Genomic DNA, 20,368 nt, shown 5'->3' with positions numbered 1-20,368 from the left:
AACCAGTGTAGGGATTTTAAAATGGGTGTGATTTATTTCACACTTTTATTTATTTATTGAGGGGCCCTTTTCCAGAGCGGTGGCTTACTGCTCGCTCTTCTGGGACTATGCGTGTAAATCATGTTGAAGGTTTCTACGTGCTATATTTGCTATTTTTTCGTGCACTATTTTTTTCTTGTAAACCCATTCACAACACTTGTGCAAAATTAGTTGAGAAACCAGGACAAATTAGCGTAGTCCTGCACCAAGCGCGCAACATTTCTGGCAATAATCGGGTATTGCTGCGTGCTGCCCAGTTACCGCAGGGCTAGCGCGGGAGCCCTTATTGCCGCCTCAGTGGGTGACAGTAAGGGCTCTCTGCCACATGGCCATGCGGTAAAAGTTCTTTCACTGCATTGCCATGTGTGCTGTGGGTTTTGTTTACCTGCTGCAGTAAAAAGGGCCCTGGCGCGCAGGAAAAACAGCCCCTGCCGCTATCACAGATTCCTTTTTCCCGCAGCTTGGTAAAAGGACCTCTTAATTGTTTTTTTGGGGTTTTTTTTTTTTTTTTGCCCTAAACAGCACTTGGGCTGCAGTGTTCTGTCGATGCCAGTTTTTGACATATAAGAGGTTCCTATCAGGCACTTTCTGGGCACCTATTCTATGAAGGAACATAGGCGCCTAATTTCCTTCATAAAATATTAGTGTAACAGCAAAATTACATCCCATAGAGCTGGCATAAGTGCTTGCATCTAAATGCCAGAGATACCCATTGCATTCTATAAGTTACATATACTGCGCAGCCCATTTCCAGGGAGCGCCTTTACCACAACCTATTTAGGAGGTGTTAAGGGCTCCTGCACTAACCATTACTGCTGGGTAAGCCCCCATTGCAAAAAAAAAAATACATTTTCTTTTATGCCGGAAATGGCATACGCAGGGGGCGGCACTGCCACTGGCTCCCACAGTATTCCAGCGGTAGTGCTGGATTGGCGAATGCCAACACCATGGTAGCTCTTATCACTGTGCTGTAAAGGGGCCCCTGCTTTGAAAATACACCTCCTTGTATACCAAATAATCTTAAGGCCCTTTATATTAGTTGAGTATCCTTACATCTTAGCAAGTTATAAGTAGTTAACTCACCAGTACTAAGATTCAGACTGCATTTCAGCAGCGAGAGGGGAGTTATCCGGTCTTTTGTCGGGTGTATGATTATTTCCTAGCTGCTGAGAAGTCATATGTGTGCACTTGGTGCAAAGAGCTCCTAGCTCCCAGAGAGCAGCTTTTAAATGCAAACCAAGGGGAAAGTCAGCAGTTGCTCAGGATCACGCATTGTGTTTTGTGTGTTCTGCTGCCAACCTTTACGTCTGGATTAATTCTCTGCAGTGTAGCAGATACATAGAGCATTTGCACTGCAGCACTTATTAGAGTTTTTTCATTTTCTAAATCAGATAAGGGTATTTTTTTTCCTTAGACAATTTGCAGAAATTGGTGCATGCATTTTTTTCTCACAATTAGATTACTGTAACTCCTTATATGTAGGTATTGCTAAATCTGTACTATCCAGGCTACAAGCATTGCAGAATACAGCAGTTAAAATGATTGGGGTCGATGAATAAAACAGCCAGAAATGGCTCTTGGCTGTTTAAATTGTTTGTCTGGGGCTAACCAGTAGCACTTAATTGGATAGTCCAGGGACGAAGTCGGCAATTAAGCGGTTGTGCCAATATTCAGCATTTAACCATATAATAGGACTGTTGTTTTTAATGTAGTCTTATCTTTATGCAGTTCACCTTATTAGTACTACTACTACTTATCATTTCTGTAGTGCTACAAGATGTATGCAGTGCTGTGCACTTGAACATGAAAAGGCAGTCCCTGGTCGACAGAGCTTACAATCTAATTAGGACAGACAAACAGGACAAATAAGAGATAAGGGAATTAGTAAGGTGGGAATGATAAAGTATTTATTTATTACATTTGTATCCCACATTTTCCTGCATAGCAGTAGGCTCAATGTGGCTTACAGGTTCCGGAGAGGAGAGTGCCAACTCTGGGAATATATACAGAGCGGAAAATAGAGTAACTGTAGGTGCAAGGAAGCTGATAAGGTTTCGGGAAAAAAGAATACAACTCTGGGACAAATATATAGTAGCTTATAGACAGCAGTAATCCCAATGAGGCTGATAAGTCTCCGGGGATGGGACTACAGATTCTAGTGAGCAATACAGAGTAGGATAAGGGTGGAAGTACACTTAATTATAACTGGAGTGGTAAAATTCGTACAGTTTGAAGTAATAGGATTATGTGGAAGGGGTATTATTCATTTCTTAGATTGAAAAATGTGATGCGTTGTTCATCAATTAGTTCAGGTCTGCTGGGTAGGCTTTCCGGAAGAGGTGAGTCTTGAGGTCTTTTCGAAATTTTAGATGGGTGTTCACAGTTCTAATGTTTCTAGGCAAAGCGTTCCAGAGCTGGGTAGAAATGTAGGAAAAGCTGGATGCATATGTTGATTTGTATTTTAGTCCTTTACAGTTTGGATAATGCAGGTTTAGAAACATTCTTGATGATTCGATGATGTTTCTAGTTGGTAACTCAATAAGTTTGGTCATGTAGGTTGGGGCCAGACCATGGATTAGTTTGTGGACCAGAGTGCAAATTTTGAAGGCTGTTCATTCCTTGACTGGTAGCCAGTGCAGTATTTCGTGTAGGGGTTTAGCACTTTCAAATCTTGTCTTTCCGAAAATGAGTCTAGCTGCCGTGTTCTGCGCGGTCTGGAGTTTCCTTAAGATCTGTTCTTTGCATCCTGAATATACGGTGTTACAGTAGTCAACATGTGATAGTACCATTGTTTGAATTATGTTACCGAAAGTTTCCCTTGGGAAGAATTGTTTGATCCGTTTGAGTTTCCACATTGCATGGAACATTTTCTTCGTGGTGGCAGAGGCTTGGCTCTCCACGGTTAGGTTGGTATCAATAATAATTCCAAGGATCTTCAGGGATCCTCTCTCCAAGGATGTTGGGAGAGTATGTTCCGGGGTACTGAACAAGTGAGTAAGGGTTAGGAGTTAAAAGCAGCATCAAAAAGGTGGGCTTTTAGCCTAGATTCGAAGACGGCCAGAGATGGAGTTTGACGTACTGGCTCATGGAGTCTATTCCAGGCATATGGTGCAGCATAGGGTTACCATTCGTCCGGATTTCCCCGGACATGTCCTCTTTTTGAGGGCATGTCCGGGGCGTCCGGCGGATTTTGCCTGCACCCACGTTTGTCCGGATTTCTGGCCAAACGTGGGCGCGGGTGCGGGCAGGCGCGTGCGTGTGGGCGCGCGATCGGCGCCGTGGGTCTGGTCTCCTGTCCCCTCCCCTTCCTTACCATGTTCCCTGGTGGTCTAGTGATGTCTTCGGGGCAGGAAAGAGCCCCCTCTTTCCTGCGGGGGCGGGGTAGGGGGCGTGACATGTGTCCTCTTTTTCAGAGGACACAAAATGGTAACCCTAGTGCAGCAAGATAAAAGGAACGGAGTCTGGAGTTAGTGGTAGAGGAGAAGGGTGCAGATAAAGAGAGATTTACCCAGTGAATGGAGTTCCCGGGGAGGAGTGTCACTTCAGTGGCTCCCTATCCGTTTCTGCATACAGTTCACCTTATGCAGTTAAGTGCTAAATATTGTACTTAACCACATAAGTTTTAACTGCTGCTGGATATTTAATACTGGTGCCCAGATATGGCTTGACATTGAAAGCTGGAGGTGGCCAAAAAACAAAAGAAAACACGCTGATCGCTGCCAGCAGACTGTCTCCCCCTTTATTTGTAATCCAAGTTTTGTCAAGTAATTCCACTCTTGAAAAGTCTACACTGGCTTCCAGTGGCCACTTATATTGAATTTAAAACTCTCTGAGGCTCATTTTCAAAGCACTTAGACTTACAAAGTTCCATAGGCTGCTATGTTACCTTTGTAAGTGTAAGTGCTTTGGAAAATATGCCTCTACGTCTTGCTTTCAAGATATTGTATGGGAACAGTCCATCATATCTAGCTTAAATTAAGGAAACGATTGAAGACATATTATCACTAGACAAAGGGGCCTTCTTAGTGTGGCTTCTGAGCATTTACCATGCTAATTCTGTTAGTGTGTGCTAAGCTTTAGTAAAAGGGAACCTTAGTATCTGTTTGACTCCATAAATGATTATCTGGTTTTACTTATACTCAATTATGCTTCAGAATGGTATGCATGACCATTCTTTTTCTTTTTAACTGTAAACCATCCTGAACTAAAGGGAGGTGACAGGATGTAAAATATTGGTTTACTAGACTTGAGCCCGTAAAAACGGGCTATTATAGGAAGGGGGGGTTGAAAGGCCTGCCCCCACCGCCGAGTTCGCCGCTGCCCCTCCCCCTCTGAGTTCGCGCCCCCCCACCGAGCCGTCACCACCCACCTTCCACCCGGCCGGGCCCTCGCTCCGCTATTGAAACAGCGAGGGTCTGGGAACGCAGCACTGAGCTCTGCTGAGCTGCCGGCGTCGGCCTTCGTTCTTCTTCTCTGCCTGTCCCGCCCTCGTGTGACGTAATGTCGTCGAGGGCGGGACAGAGGCAGAGAAGAAGAAGGAAGGGCGATGTCGGCAGCTCAGCAGAGCTCAGTGCTGCGTTCCCGGACCCTCGCTGTTTCAATAGTGGAGCGAGGGCCCGACCGGGTAGAAGGTGGGTGGCGGCGGCGACTCGGGTGGGGGGAGCGTTAGACGGCGGTGTCCCTCCCTCAGCAATGCGCAGTACAGACCCTCTGTGTTCCGCCCCCCGTCATCACGTATTGACGTGGGAGCGGGGCAGAGAAGGTCTCTACTGCGCATTTGCGAGTGAGTACGGTCACTCGCCGTTTATATGTTTGATTAATGTTTATTATTATTATTAACATATGAACGCCCCCTCCCCCTAAAAGTTTTTATTTTTCCTGTTTCAGGAAAAAAAATGACATGAAAGAACATGGATTAAAAACTGTTTCCTTTGGCTGCATTCATTTTGTGTTTCTAGTTTTTTAAGCAGATTTTTAAAAAATGGATGAAACTGAAATTTCAAACTTTAGTTCTCTCTGTTTTGGCCCTATACAAATCTGCGATAAATACCTAAGGATTATTATACACAGGCCTTGATGCACACAGGAAAAAAAAAGAATGTATTTATCAGAAAAATCTGCTAATATCTGAGGAAAGGGAAAATTACACTCTGGCTAGGCAGAAGCCAGGCTTCTCAGCAGAATGAATGGATATGAGGTAATTACTGAAGGTTTTGTTTCTCCCACATTTGAAGGGATGTGGCTACAGTGAAACAGTTCATGTTTCTGTGCCTCAGGGAGTGGATCCTGTGCAGAGCTCGTCGGAGATATCTGTTTACGCAAGCTGTGCGCGTTCCTTAAACTGCGGGCCAAGGCCGCGCTGATTGTAGCACATTTACAGCTTGCCAGGAGACGTTTTGGTCCCTGGTAACGGGAGCTGAGCTTTTGTACCTGTTGCACTGCAGATTTTCTTGGGTAAGTGCATTGCACCTGGAAGATTAACAGCCTGATCTTCTGAGTTTACCTTTTAAAAACCTTACAGTGGACTTTTACTTTCTTAATATATGTTAGATTAACATTCTATCAATGTTATTTATTACATCCATACATATTATTCCAGCATTACAGTTTTACTAGTAATGTATTTTGTTGTTGTCATCTTAGTAGATGTTATGCCTACAGTAAAACTGATTTTTAACTGAGATGTGAACTTTATTACGCATTTTCTCTGAGAGCTAGTAATTAATGTTTAGGTACTACAAATCAGACTGTACTAACAGTATTGTCAAGATTGGGAGAGACCCATTTTTTTGCAAACCAAAGGGGCAGGACTAGATTTGGCAGCTAGTTTTTATCTGGTTGGCCTGATCAGTTTTTTAATCAATTGGTTGTTGGTGGGACATTTTAAATTGCTAATGTTGCAAGTAATCCACAAACTGCCCACCTGTCTGTCTGGCTCCCAGCTCTTTCCATATGTCTCCTCTCCATTTTTATAGCCTTTAAACTCCTCCTTTCCCAGCTGTTCTCCAGCAGGGAAGCAACAGAGTTGAAGCTCACTGGCCCTGCACACACCAGTGCATCTATATCAGAGAGAAGCTAGGACCAGGGTCTTTCCACATAGCTGCTGCTTCTTAACTGCTTCCCCAATACTCCTGAGGTGGGAATGGGGAATGGTGGCAGAGAGAAAAAAACTTTTTGGGGTTATCACTTAATTCATTTTTTTGTACCAGGTTGGTGATCTTGGGCCTGGCTTAACTCGCACTTGTTTAAGGTGGGATTAACACTTGGAGCTGGGACCTGTTCATCAGGGCACATACCAACTCACCCCCCCCCCCTTTCCCATCTTCCCTACCTATTTTTCTTCTTACAAGACCTCCTTAGTCAGTAAAACTCACATACAAATCAACTTGGGACAACAGTAGGTCACAGCTTAATTTATTAACAACTTTCAAACATATCCCATCAGGGAATACATACCCCCTCCGAGCTACAGCTGCCAAATGGTAATGACATACAACCGCCCCCCCCCCTCAAAAAAGCTGCTGCTCACCATATCAGCAAAGCAGCAAATCCGCGTCTGGTGGTTGCCGCCAATCTTCCTCTTCCAGCTCTGCCCTGGCAGCAAGAGCTCCAGTTTGTTTGGACCTCCACATCTTTAATCAGGGTCACCTGACCTGTCTTTGAATGACCTGGCTCATCTCCAATGAGCCATTGCTCCTGTAGCTTGGGTTTTCCACCACAGGGGGCCCTTGACACTCATCAAGGATCCCCCCCCCAAAAAAGGAAAGATGTGGCCTACCAAAGCCCCCCAAACAACACTGAACAAGAAAGTCCTGAATATCGTTTAGGAAAAGATCCAAGCCCACATCTGACAGATGAACCCTCCCAGGCAAAAAGGCTCATTCACTGCATGTCGACCTATTCATGTTTAATTTGATAGGCCCCCCCCCCTTACCATCAACCAGACCCCAATTTGGCGATTAATTTTGTGCAAACCCCGCCACCACTTGCACGCAGGTAATTTAGCAGGCCACAGAATAATAAGACCATGCTAATTTAGTAAAAGGAATCCAGGACAGCAGAAATCGCAAGTCGTCCTTGATGGTATTGATCAGTCTCTTGCTCATCCACCATCTCCATCTCCATCCCATCTCATTCTTGCCCAAGTGGATGATTAATACATGCGGATTGACTAGACATTTGCGCAAGACCACTGCAAATTGGTATTTTGTCAAAGCTGAGCCATCCGCATGAACTAACAAGGAGCGAGGACCCTGGGGGCATACCTCCAGAAATGCCCCTGGCAAAGACACTGGAAAGGAGATAATATCAGGACCCGTTTTAACACAATGGTGCACCCTGTTCCCCTCTGATCAGTCTTTGAGCACAGCAGGCCAATGCACAACATCTCCTCTTGTATGTATACACACATTCTCCATTAAAAGTCCGCTCGGCACCGCCGTGGTCCTAGAACTGTCCACAAGCTCTCCCACCTGTGAGGCCCCATAAAAGGCCAACACAAAAGCAACCCGGAAAAAGGCATGTCTCATAAACTGAATAGAAAATTTAAAAAGATGGGAATATGAGCCAGGCTATCCAAAGACTGAAACCAAGTCAAAATTAAAATGAAATATAACGTTTAATAGCATACAACAAATAATAATAAATCAATTATACATAGAGAATAACTAAAATGACTCGACACAACGTCGTGTTTCGGCCAAATGGCCTACATCAGGAGTCTTAATAATTGAGATAAACAGTGATTTGAGATTATCATCAGTTATGAACAAAAAATCTCACTGCTGGAGAAAATGTCCCAATTAAAAGATCTGCAGCCCGTGGTTTCGGTTTTTATTCCTATCATTGGTGCAGAGCGTAGCGGCAGACAGATTGCTCAATTAACGGTCTTTTTCAAGACCATTTTTAAGATCCTGTCTGCAATGGGAAGTGTGTTACGAACCCAGGCATCCAGAGGGAGGTGCAAATTATTATCTAGGATAATTTGGATTTAGGCCATCAGTAAAAACAGTTTGATTTATATGGTTGAGACAGGGCTCGTGAGTAAGTGAGGGTTATTTTCAAATCTCAAAATAAGAGCCTATGATTGATGAGACAAGCAGGTAGAAAATCATTTTCAGCTAAAAGCTGGCAGTCCTCTTGTTGGAGTGGAGGGGTGACTTAATTGTGGCAGAGTCTGAAGGAGACCTACATCATGGCATTCCTCCAATAATGCAATGCCTGTCATTTCAAGGAAATGTTCACAATGGGTGATGAAAGCAGTTTGGTGCTTAGCTGTTTGCTGAGTAAATTATGGAGTAATTGCAACCAACTGACTTGTTTGTTTCCTTGGGGATATTAAATACATATAGGATGTGACTTTAGAATGCTGGTAACCAGTGGATCAGTCTGATTGGATCCTAGCGATCACATGCACACTCCGCTATTGTTTACGTATGGGGATAAATTTTTATAAAGGCTTTTCCATGTGTAAAAGCTTCTTTACATGTAGAAAAGGCCTTATATAAAATTGCCATGCAATATGCGTGTATATAAGTACATGTGCAGACAAGATAACACTGCATGTACAGGGGGAGGCAAAAAAAAGAGTAACCCCCTTAGAGTTTTTTGCTGTTTTCACAGGAACTGCTCGGAATTTCAACATGCAATTTTACAGATTTTTGTTGTTACAATCTACGTTAATCTCATTCCACTCAGCATATAATCTTTAACTCTTTTTAGTATGACCACTCAGTGATTTTCTTGCGTTCAAAACTGTTTGCACTATAAAACCACCATTATCTGAGGAACCCCCCCCCCCCCCCCCAGGATACCTGCTTACTGTTAATGATGTCACAGTGATGTAGACTTTTGTTTGGGGAGCAATGTTGGAGGCCTATCATGAGCTGCACCCAAAGCTGCAAACAATTGCCAAACTCAAGGAAGCGCTGCAGATGATCTGGGACAGTCTGCCACAGCGACCAATCGAGAAGACTGTTAAGAACTTCCCAAAGCGACTGAAGGCCTGTGTTGAAGCTGAGATTGGACACTTCGAGCATTCACAGTGACTGAGAAATTCTGACACATTGTTAATTGTAGCATTTGAATGACATTATTTTCAGTGTTTTAACGTACAAAAGTTGCAAGGTAGTAATGCTAAAATATCAGTAACATCAATATAGTTTTTTTAATAGTAATATGTAAGTATGATGACTAAGTGTGTAACATTTCTCGTTGAAATTCTAAGCAGTTGCTGAGAAAACGGCAAAAAAGCTCTTAACATAGTAACATAGTAGATGACGGCAGAAAAAGGCCTGCACGGTCCATCCAGTCTACCCAACAAGACAACTCATATGTGCTACTTTTTGTGTATACCCTACTTTGATTTGTACCTGTGCTCTTCAGGGCACAGACCGTATAAGTCTGCCCAGCACTATCCCCGCCTCCCAACCACCAGCCCCGCCTCTCACCACCCTGTAGATGTCCTCAAGGGCATAGTTTGGATTTAGCAGGCACAGAGTTGTGATGTACTCCTGTATTTTATATAATACATGAGAGCATACAGAGAGTGTACCCACACTTCCGGCATACGTATAATGTGTGCAATAAAAACAAAGCAACAGGATCTGAAAGCGTTAAGAGAAATTGGAAAGCAAAGATGCAAATAGAAGGAAGAAAACAGAGAAGGGGTGGGGAAAATAGGCTCTATTCAAACAATGGGGGAGACGTATGGATTAGTTAAAACAATGATATTTATTGTGAATAGGTGACTCAACACAGCCTTGTTTCGGCACCATAGTGCCTTCCTCAGGAGTCTTCCGGAAGTGTTTCAGTCTTTATGCTATTATCTTCCTGAGTGTTATCCATCTAACCATTGAATACTCCTTTGGAAGAAAGGATTGTGTATTCCTTAGTGTTTTTTTCCCCAGTGTGCCAATCACCTTAAAGACTGAAACACTTCCGGAAGACTCCTGAGGAAGGTGCTACGGGGCCGAAACACGGCTGTGTTGAGTCACCTATTCACAATAAATATCATTTTATTGTCCTGTGGGGATCAAGTGCACCTCCACACTCGTGTGGTTTTTCTTTGGCAAATAGAAGGAAAACAGCTAATACAGTGAAATGGGAGGGGAGCAAGACTTAGTGACATGAGGAAGTGCAAAGTGGTATTATCAGACTGAAGAGTGAAGGGGAGGAATATGTAGAAGTGGATGAGGATAAATGGAATTGCTTAACAAATATTTCTGTTCTGTTCACAGATGCACAGTTAGGAGTAGCACCTTAAAAATACATATAGGAATGGAAGTGAGGTAGATCTCAATTTTCAGAAGACTATTTGTGAGGAACTCTAAACTAAAAGTAGGCTAAGTGATGAGGCCGGATGAGATTCATCCAAGGACATTAAAGGAACTTGGGGAAGTTCTTGGGACTCCACCTTCTAAATGTTTCAGTTGGGAGTGGTCATGGAGGACTGGAAAAGGGTGGATATGATCCCTGTCCGCAAGTTCAGAAGTATAGAGGAGGTTGGGAACTGCAGGTTGGTTAGTCTGACCTCTGCAATGAATAAATTAATGGAAATACTGCTAAAGCAGAGGCTAGTGCATGGATTTTGCAGGGTTGGAGCTGCAAACAGAATGTCAGAGGTGTTCTACGTTCATTCTGATATTCTGTTTGCAGCTTTTCATGTTCTGGCACCTTATGTCCCTGAAGAAGGAGTTTACGAAACAGGGATCTCTGTTGGACATTGAGATGCAACATTGAACCAAGATAAGTGGTTGCTGTTTGTTTTTACTTGGAGGTGCTTGGCTAAGATTGCATACAAGACTGCATGCATTTCATTGATCATAAAGTGTCTTCTGAATTTCAGTTGATGAATACTGTTGATGACGTTCACAACGGGTGTATTGAATAAGAGAGATATTATATATAAAAATTTACACAGTCATTGGAGTAATTTAAGGAAATCTGTGATGTATAGCATGGTCATGTGAGCCATTTTTCAGCTTGGTTCATTGAGATTGAAGCTTTGCTGCAGGAGCAGTCCATACGCTGACAGTTTTGGGATTGGTTCCTGTTTTGATTCTAATATTTACCTCTCCCAATTAATGTGGGAATTAGTGTCCTAACAGTGGCTTAATAATGCATTCTAAGTCAACATCAGCTTCTTAACAGGATGGGGAAGGAAGTAGGTGGTAACTGCAGTTTACAGTTAATGTGGGATGGTTACTAGTTTACTGAATCCAATTACCTGCAATACAGTCAAGGAGCACTTGAAGACATTTCTTCTGTTATGGGAAGATGCTGGGAATGCCCCAGTAGTTTAACACAGACATTTTATAGTTAGCACAAGTTAATTGTCAAAATTAACTGCAAACCCTTACTACATAGCATCCTATTTGTAAATACCATGACAGTGGACCTCGGAGACTTATTTTATTACAGTAATTATATGAATGCAGTTAATATCAGAAATAATACCCCTCCTATTACAGTACTGCATTAAAATATTAAAGGGCACTGTTTTGTTTTTGTTTTACCACACAAACGGTTGTCTCTTCCACCTGTGCACCTTCCTATACCATTAGAAAATAATACTTAATACACCAGTGGCGTAGCCACAGGTGGGCCTGGGTGGGCCAGGGCCCACCCACTTAGGGCTCAGGCCCACCCAACAGTAGCACATGTTAAGTGGTAGCTGGTGGAGATCCCAAGCTCTATCAGCTGAAGACTTCCCCCTGATGGTATGCCAAGATGGAAAGCGTTTTCTCGCCAGCTATTTTTTTGGTGCTGGTGGAGGAGAGCACGTGGTGCCCACCCACTTCTTGCCTAGGCCCACCCAAAATCTGTTGTCTGGCTACGCCCCTGGAATACACAGACGCTCCCTGTTATAATCTGTACGCTATAGCTCTCTAATCATTTTTCTAAGGGTTCAGAAACTGGAATTGCATATTTTTATGCATATATAGGGGTCCTTTTACTAAGCTGCAGTTAACACTAACATGTGCTTACCGCAGCTTAAAATGATGTACCATGCTAAGGCCCAATGGGGGCGTGTCCGGGGACAGAGAGTGGGTGTTTCTGCACAAATGAACTAGCGCATTGGCATTGCTGCACGCTGATATAAAATAGCTTTTCAAAATATGCTGGTACTTTTTAATTTTTATAATGTAATTGTGAATTTACTTTCCATGTGCATTGATAAATAAAGGTAAAAAGAGATGGCAAGATGGGCTTCTTTTTCTGTGAGGAATCACCAAATAAGGACGTGACATTTCTATTCAAATAATCCACTCAACCCTTCAGGTGATTTTAGAAAGTACCCCAGTGTACAAGATTTTAGATTTGGTTCAAAGTTGTTTATTTATATTTTATTTATTTTGCAGTACTGAGCAGTATTGAAGCTGAGGGAGCTGTTCTCTGTCACAGAGTTCATGGTAAGAAGGGTTTTGCCATATTACTGAGAATGGATTGAGTTTAAAATTCACTTCTAGCTTGATTACGGAAATGAAACCATAATTATTAAATAATAATAGCATTACCCTGCAATCCATACCTTCTGTAGGCAGTGGAATGGAGTGATCCCCATGGACCCTGACCCTATCAAACTTTTGCCTCGCATACCATCAGCCAGTAAGGAGGGGGGGGGGGGGGGAAGGCAAGGAAAGGAAGAGTGACTACTCCCAACCCAAAATATGCTCTTTTGCCCCTGTATACCTTTTTTGCTGACTTTTTTTCCAGGAGAACCTCTGAATGGGTGTCACTGAATCCCCTTGTACTATTACTTTTCTCCCATTCCCCATCCATGAGGATAAAATGCTTGGAAAATGAGATCACTAGAGCTAGATTTACTAATCTACATTATTACATATTAATTAACCCAGACCCTGGTTATTTTCTGTGGTTCCTATTTAGTAATAATGCTTGTTAATAGTCAGCAAAGAGCAGCAGATACAACCCTAAACAAAGGCAAAAGGGGGAGGGGGGATCTGCATGTTTTATATGCAGTGGCAGATACAGCTCTGCCCAGTTAGCTCTAGCGACCTAACTGGGCAGACTAGAAAACTGATTTTATCTTCGTTTGCCATCTGATACTATGTAATAGCAATTGCACTGTAATGCCTTAATGTAGTTTGCCTGCTTTGGTTGGTGGGAAGGAAAGGCTAATGAATTATTTTGGCAGCGTGTATGTGTCAAAAGACCAAACCAAAAAGCTAAAAATTAAGTAGTATTCTAAGTATTTCAGAATTACTCCACAAACGTAATAAAAATGTATATACAAACGTATAATTTTCATGTTGCACGATCTTCTGATTATAAAAAAAAAAAGGCAGCAAATAGGAAACCACTACAGTATGATAACCTTTTCTAGGCAGCGCTTATTAAACCATGTTGATCATTTTATCCGCCAGTTAATGTTTAGTAATTTTATAATGGTATATGGCAGTGTATACAAAAGATATTAGTGGTACTATTGTGTTCTTGGTGAATGGGTGTCTTAAGTACAACGTAAGAAGGCTGTATTAGGGTGTGAAGTGCTTCATTGTGCGAAGGAAGAGCGGGACTTGGGGGTGATTGTGTCTGATGACTTTAAAGCTTTCAAACAGGTAGAAAAAGTGACAGCCAAAGCCAGAAGGATGCTTGGGTGCATAAAGAGAGGCATGACCAGCAGGAAAAAGGAGGTGATAGTGTCGTTGTATAAGTCTCTGGTGAGGCCCCATTTGGAGTACTGCGTGCAGTTCTGGAGACCACACCTATGGAAAGATATAAACAGGATGGAGTTGGTCCAGAGTAGAGAGCTGCACGGCTTCCGTCCCCGCGGGAATCCCGCGGAACCCGCGGGATTCCCGCAGGGACGGAGGCAGTTCCTGCGGGGTTCCCGCGGGGATGGAAGCTGTTCTGCGGGGTTCCCGCGGGGACGGAGTCAGTTCCTGCGGGGTTCCCGCGGGGATGGAACCAGTTCTGTGGGCTTCCCGTGGAATTGTAAGCTCCACCTGCACCAGCCTCTCATCTACCGAATATCAATTTCTTTGAGTGCTGTCTCCTCCTCCTCCTCCTCTTTGCTTTAACAGCATAAATGTGGAAAGTCTTCCATTAAGGAGGTGGTAGAGTCACAAATGATGACGGAATTCAAAAAGGCATGGGATGAACACAGAGGATCTCTAATTAGAAAATGGAAGTTATATAAAACCTAACCTTAAATGGCTGCATGTGTGTGGATGTGTCAAGTGACGCTTAGATGGGGACTCTGGCTGTGATGAACTAGAGCTGATACCTGGCAGACTTGTATGGTCTGTGTCTCATACATGGCAATCTGGTGTAGGATGGGCTGGAAAGGGCTTAGACAGCAACTTCAGTGGCTGGAACATGAGGACAGTGCTGGACAGACTTTTATGGTCTGTGTCCCACAAATGAGAACATGAATAGGCTGGAGTGGGCTTCGATGGCAACTCCAGCAGTTGGAACATAAGGATGGGGCCAGATAGACTTCTGTGGTCTTTGTTCCAGAAACACGAAAGAAAGACCATAATCAAGTATATAATATCACACTCGTTGATTTAATGATGAATTGATCATGAGTGTGACTATTGGGCAGAGTGGATGGACCGTTCAGGTCTATTTGCTGTCACTTACTATGTTACTATTAATCCTCTTTGCTCCAAGGCTGGTGCACAGACCTCAGCTCTGACACAGGCACAAGAATCAGATGTCACCTGACCTACTGGCGCGTGCATGTGGCGACCTCTCAGCACACACTGCCAGTGAATCAGAGACAAATCTTACATGTGCGCACCAGAGTGTTCCAAGTTCCAACTTCCGTTCCTTCCTTGCCTACAGTGCTGTGGCTCAAATCCAGAGAGAGACTGAGGGAGCTGACTGGAACTTTCTTTTATGTACTATTAAATTCTTACGGGGATGGGTGGGGATGGTTTAAATTCTTGCGGGGACGGGTGGGGACGGGTTGGGATGGTTTAAATTTTTGCGGGGATGGGTGGGGATGGGTAAGATTCCAGTGGGGATGGGTGGGGACGGGTAAGATTCCAGCGGGGACGGGCGGGGATGGGTAAGATTTCTGTCCCCGTGCAACTCTCTAGTCCAGAGGGAAGCTACGAAATTAGTAAACGGTCTTGAATGCAAAAATTATAGGGACAGGCTTATGAACTTCAACATGTATATGCTGGAAGAGAGGCGGGAGAGAGGAGACATGATAGAGACGTTTAAATATCTCAAGGGCATTTATGTACAGGAAGAGAGCCTTTTCCAAATGAAGGAGAGCTCTGGAATGAGGGGGCATATGACAAAGATAAGAGGGAATAGGCTTAGGAGTAACCTAAGGAAGTATTATTTCACAGAAAGGGTGGTGGAGGCGTGGAATGGCCTCCCGGTGGAGGTGGTGGAGTTGGACTGTTCCAGAGTTTAAAACGGCATGGGATAAGCATGTGGGATCGTTTAGGAACTGGTAGCATTGGGGGTTACAGAGGATGGGCAGACTGGATGGGTCAAATGGCCTTTATCTGCCGTCATGTTTCTGTGTTTCTATATTAGGTTTCACTGCTGAGTCTGCAAACGTTTTGTTTTTATTTTACTAACACCCCCCCCCTGTTTACTGGGCTGTGTCGGCATTAGTGTGCCACCAGCTGCTAGAATGGCTTAGTAAATAGGGGGGGAGAAGGGATTTGCAAAAGCAGAGGAGTGTGGTAGCCGTGTTAGTCCACTCTTAAGGTTATCAATAGAAATCAAACAAAATAAAACATGGAAAAGAAAATAAGATGATACCTTTTTTATTGGACATAACTTAATACAGAAAATAGCCCCTCAAATCTGTTGCATTGTCTTTTAAATATTTACAGGTGAGCTTTTAAAGTTCACTTATGCACTTATTTTTCTGACAAGTGGGAGCAAGTGCCATGACAATTCAGTCTTCCCAGGCAGTACAGCCCCTGGCCGGTGCCCTTCACTTAAATGACACCAGATCAAATCCTGTATGATTTAATGAAAGCTATCTTGTACCGCCAGTGTTCTAGGAACAAATCTCTTGTGGTTTCTGCTATCCTTTGCTTTCAATAGTAGCTTGCAACTAAGATGGAAAAATAGCAAACCCCAGAAGATGGCAATATTAGGCAGGAAGAAGAAAACATGATTGTATATGTGTGTGAGTAAGGGGGGGGGGTGTAAAAAGTTAAGCTGCTGATCCTTTTGTATGGGTGCTATTTTCCACCTTAGGTGGTTGTTTAAAAAAAAAAAAAAAAAGAAGACGAAGACATGAAAGATTTCATTCTGTTCTTTTATTTTTTCTGACTGTGGAACACTCTCCTGTACTCTTTGCAGCTCATCACCATGACGGACACAATCTTCAGTAACGGAACAGATCAGTGGGTGTGCCCAAATGACAGGCAGCTTGCTCTCCGTGCTAAGTATGCATTATCTATCTGTTTCTGGATTTTGTTCTCTTTTATTTTTGGGGTAGAAAATATGTGGTGGTCTTTTGTGTGCGCTAGATCAGTGGTTTTCAGCCCAGTTCTCAGGGGCCACCTGGCCAGTCAGGTTTTCAGGATATCCACAGTGAATATGCATGAGAGATTTACGTGCACTGCCTTTTTGGTATGCAAATCTCTCTCGTGCATATTCATTGTGTATATCCTGAAACCTGACTGGCCAGGTAGTCCCTGAGGACTGGATTGAAAACCACTGTTATAGATGAACCTGGTGGGTGTTCTCCAATTTCACTTTATCCCTGTTTAAAACAGCTACAGGAATTAAAGATATTGGTGATGTGTGTCTGACCTCAGTTACTGCCGCCAATGACAACTCAGCCGGAGCAAGGTCCTACAGCCTGGCTTCCCCTCCAGTCTTGTGTGTGTTTATTTTTGTTTCTTGTATAACTTTGTGCTCATATAGTTTAATATGATTTAGCTCCTTTCTCCTGCACAGCAGTGTCAAAAATACCTTTTATTTTAATTAAATTGTACAAAATAGCTCTTACGAGGATGTGGTCTCAGTTTAACATATTGGGTGAAGGCTGAGCTTAGCAGTGGCTTTGTATTATCTATAACCCACCTGATTAGTTTCTTTTTTCCTTAAATGGTTAATAACCCCAACATCATATTTCATTCACTTCATTTAATATTTATAATCTGCCCTTATCCAGGACAGCGTACAACAAAATACATACACAAATACAAATGTTGCAATAAAGACATCATTACTCGGAGCAGTCCATCAAACATACAATCCCCCCAAAAAAGGACAGACTTTATGATACATGTGCATAAGAAGCCAGACACAACAAATGTTCTTTAAGCTGCTGCCTAATCAATGTTGACTGAGACCTGGTTCTTCAAATGGAGTGGCAATTTAATCTATGCAGTTGGTTACTGCCACAGGAAACACTCCATTCTACGTGTGTTCCAAGTGAAAACACTGCAAACAGGGCACAGTAAGATCATGACCCACAGCTGACCGAAAGAGCCGTGATGGTACACACCAGTGCGCAGCATCTCTAAAGTAAACAGACATCTTTTGATTAAAAAGCACAATACACCATCATCAACAATTTAAACAGACTTCTGTAACTAATTGGCAACCATGTCAAATGCTTCACATATGTTGTCACATGCTCAGATCTTGATAAACCAAACAATAAATACACTGCTGCATTGAACACAATCTGAAATGGGTGAAGACAGGTTGCAGGCATTCCTAAATAAACGATATTGCAATAGTCTATAAGAACAGAGTGAGGCAAAAACCCTGGACTGAGTTTTTGGGAGTAGAAAAGAGTGGTTAAAGTGAGTAATCCAAGAGATCCAGTGGTTTCCCAGCTAATTTGGTCCTGACCTGGGACCCCAGATTCCAGAGAAGGAAACTCTTACTTGTGACAGTGTTGTCTCACTGAAGCATGTACCCCCTGTCTCCCTCCACAGTAAATTCTAGCACTAAGGGACCTAAACCAGTAAGGGCTACATTATTTTGCTACAAAATCTAAACTAACCATGGCTTAAACAGTTTCTAAAGGTCAGAAGCCTCTCTACACATCTGATATGTTTAGGGCAGAACTGGGTTCCGTGAGCTCTCTTCAGGGAAACATAGACAAATATATATATATTTATTTATTTAGAACATTTATATCCCACATATTCCCAACATAGCAGGCTCTATGTGGCTAACAATATTTAAAGAAAGAACATCAAAGAAAGGCAAGGGCGGAACAGAGAAGAAGGAATATCTTGGGGGGGGAGGGGGAAAACAACAGGGGAAACAAATGAGGGACGGCAGGAAGTTAAGTAACAGCGTAGTTGGCAAATAAAGACCCTATTACCTATCCAGTCTTCTCATGTCCTCTCCTTATCCCTGCCATAGAGATCCTATATACTTGTCCTAAGCTCTCTTGAATTCAGATACGGGTTTAATCTCCAAGACAGTAGATTGTAAAATCTGTGTGTATGAATGTATATATGTTTACATAAATGTAGGGTTCTTCATTGTATGAAAAAATATTTTAGGAGTTCCACCAAAGTAAAAAGTTTGGGAATCACTGGTTTAGGGAGTTCATGCCATAAGCTAGAGATAGACACTGTAGAAGAAATCAAATTTGCTTGCTTAGTTGTTCTTCCATTCTTTAGGTTTGGAAGTTCTCATAGGTCCTTTGTGAGTGTAATTAAACTAGAGTGTAGAATTTATACCCTAAATAGATGGGTCCCTGGTATGAAACATTTAATGGTTTCACCTTTATTTTGTTCTCTGTCTCCTCTAATTGACTCTGACGTGAAGGTGACTGCTGCCTAATTTCCCAAATCCTTGGTCTGTTCACATACCATAGTGTACTCTACTGCATCCTACAGGAACATGTTCATGGTAGCACCGAACTTGTTAGCTCATACAATTGCCTGGCCCATTCAGTCTGCTTAGTTGTCTGTACCCACTGCTACCAAATATCCCGAGACTATCCCTCCTCCACTCTTAGCATTGCCACTGTATCTGTCCCAAGTATGCTTGATTGCTGTCACCATTTTGATTGTTGCCCCAGAGAAACACAGAATAGGAGGGCAGATAAGGGCCATAGGACACCTCTAGTTTGCCCAGTTTCTATGGTTCATTGCCATAGACCATAGCTGATCTGTGGCATTCTGCATACTCCCCCCTTCCCCCCCCCCCCCCCAATGCAATGTTTGATTTTTACTTTGCACAGAATTTTGCAATTTATTGTAAACAGATTATTGAAAGTGGGATAGCTATGGTGAGAAATTTGTACATAGGTATCTTGTGCCACTAAATTATTTATTTTCCACAGAAAAATGAATCAGATCCTATAAGGTCAGGGCTGGTGTTATTAGAAGGGGTCCCAAGCCTGCCTAAAGCTGAAGGAGGTCTAACCTGAAGTTGGGCTTTGGCATTCCCCCAGTTTCTGCCTTGGGCATTGGAGCCCACTCTGTGGGTGCTGTGGGTGCTTGAGCACCCCCAATATTGAGAAAATTCCTTTTATGTGTCCAGGGAGGGGTTATTTCCATTGGGCTTAGCACCCTCAATAATTTAGAAAAGTTGGCTCCTATTTGGGCCTTTACATGTCTAGCACTGGCCCTGTTTAAGGTAAACTAGTGAAATTGTTGCTAACACCTTGAGTTTAAAGGTTGAAGTGGTTAAACTAAGGACTCATATTTGAAGCATTCCACTTTGTTTTCTGTCTAACACCTAGCTTCTGCTCCCAAACAGCAGCAGGATACACAAATGTGTCTGCAGTGATGGGCTTACACCATATATTAAAATTCAGCCCACCAATATACTATGTGGGAGCCCCTTTTTGAAAGTGCTACCAAATTTTGTTGTGTTACAGGCTTCAGACTGGTTGGTCAGTGCACACGTTCCAGACTGATAAACAGAGAAAAAGCCAGAGCCTGGAGCAGAAGGAAATAGACATCATCCTTGAGGTCATCAGAAGAGCAGAAAAACTGGATCTCATCGAACAGCAGAGAATTGGGTAAATTCCTAGAAAGTATTGATGATCTGAGCAGAATAAGGGTGTGGGGAATCTCCCCTCATTAATACCCACCAGAGCTTGTTGAATAGAACTCTTAATGGCTGTTCCAGAATCAGAGATTCTCGCCCATCCCCCTCATTCTGGACACAATCCACTGTAATATAACACATACTGGGACAGGCCAAAGGTCTGTCAAGCCTAGTATCTCATATCCAATCATGGCCAGTCCAGGTCACAAGTACCTGTCAAGATCCCAAAGCAGTAAAACAGATTTTATGCTGCATATCCTAGAAATAAGCAGTGAGTTTTTCCCAAGTCCAACTTAATAATGGCTTATGGACTTTAGGAAATTAGCTAAACATTTTTAAACCCTGCTAA

At 42.9% G+C, this 20,368-nt stretch overlaps 1 protein-coding gene across 6 annotated transcripts in view; it reads left to right on the top strand.

Moving 5' to 3' along the window:
* The window catches only part of RPH3AL (rabphilin 3A like (without C2 domains)), a 214,025-nt gene that overhangs the window by 54,633 nt on the left and 139,024 nt on the right, over positions 1-20,368 (top strand). For 4 of the 6 annotated variants that reach the window (XM_030222366.1, XM_030222365.1, XM_030222369.1 and 1 more), the window contains exons 2-4: positions 12,402-12,452; positions 16,345-16,430; positions 19,847-19,990. In XM_030222366.1, coding sequence (XP_030078226.1) covers positions 12,450-12,452; positions 16,345-16,430; positions 19,847-19,990 — 233 coding nt within the window. In that variant the 5' untranslated portion in view covers positions 12,402-12,449. The remainder of the gene's footprint in view (positions 1-12,401; positions 12,453-16,344; positions 16,431-19,846; positions 19,991-20,368) is intronic. The other 2 variants (XM_030222368.1, XM_030222367.1) reach the window with 1 other exon arrangement.

The sequence above is a fragment of the Microcaecilia unicolor genome, chromosome 13 (assembly GCF_901765095.1).
Source record: "Microcaecilia unicolor chromosome 13, aMicUni1.1, whole genome shotgun sequence".
Taxonomy (NCBI): Eukaryota; Metazoa; Chordata; class Amphibia; order Gymnophiona; family Siphonopidae; genus Microcaecilia; species Microcaecilia unicolor.
This window is presented reverse-complemented; position numbering and strand designations above follow the sequence as displayed.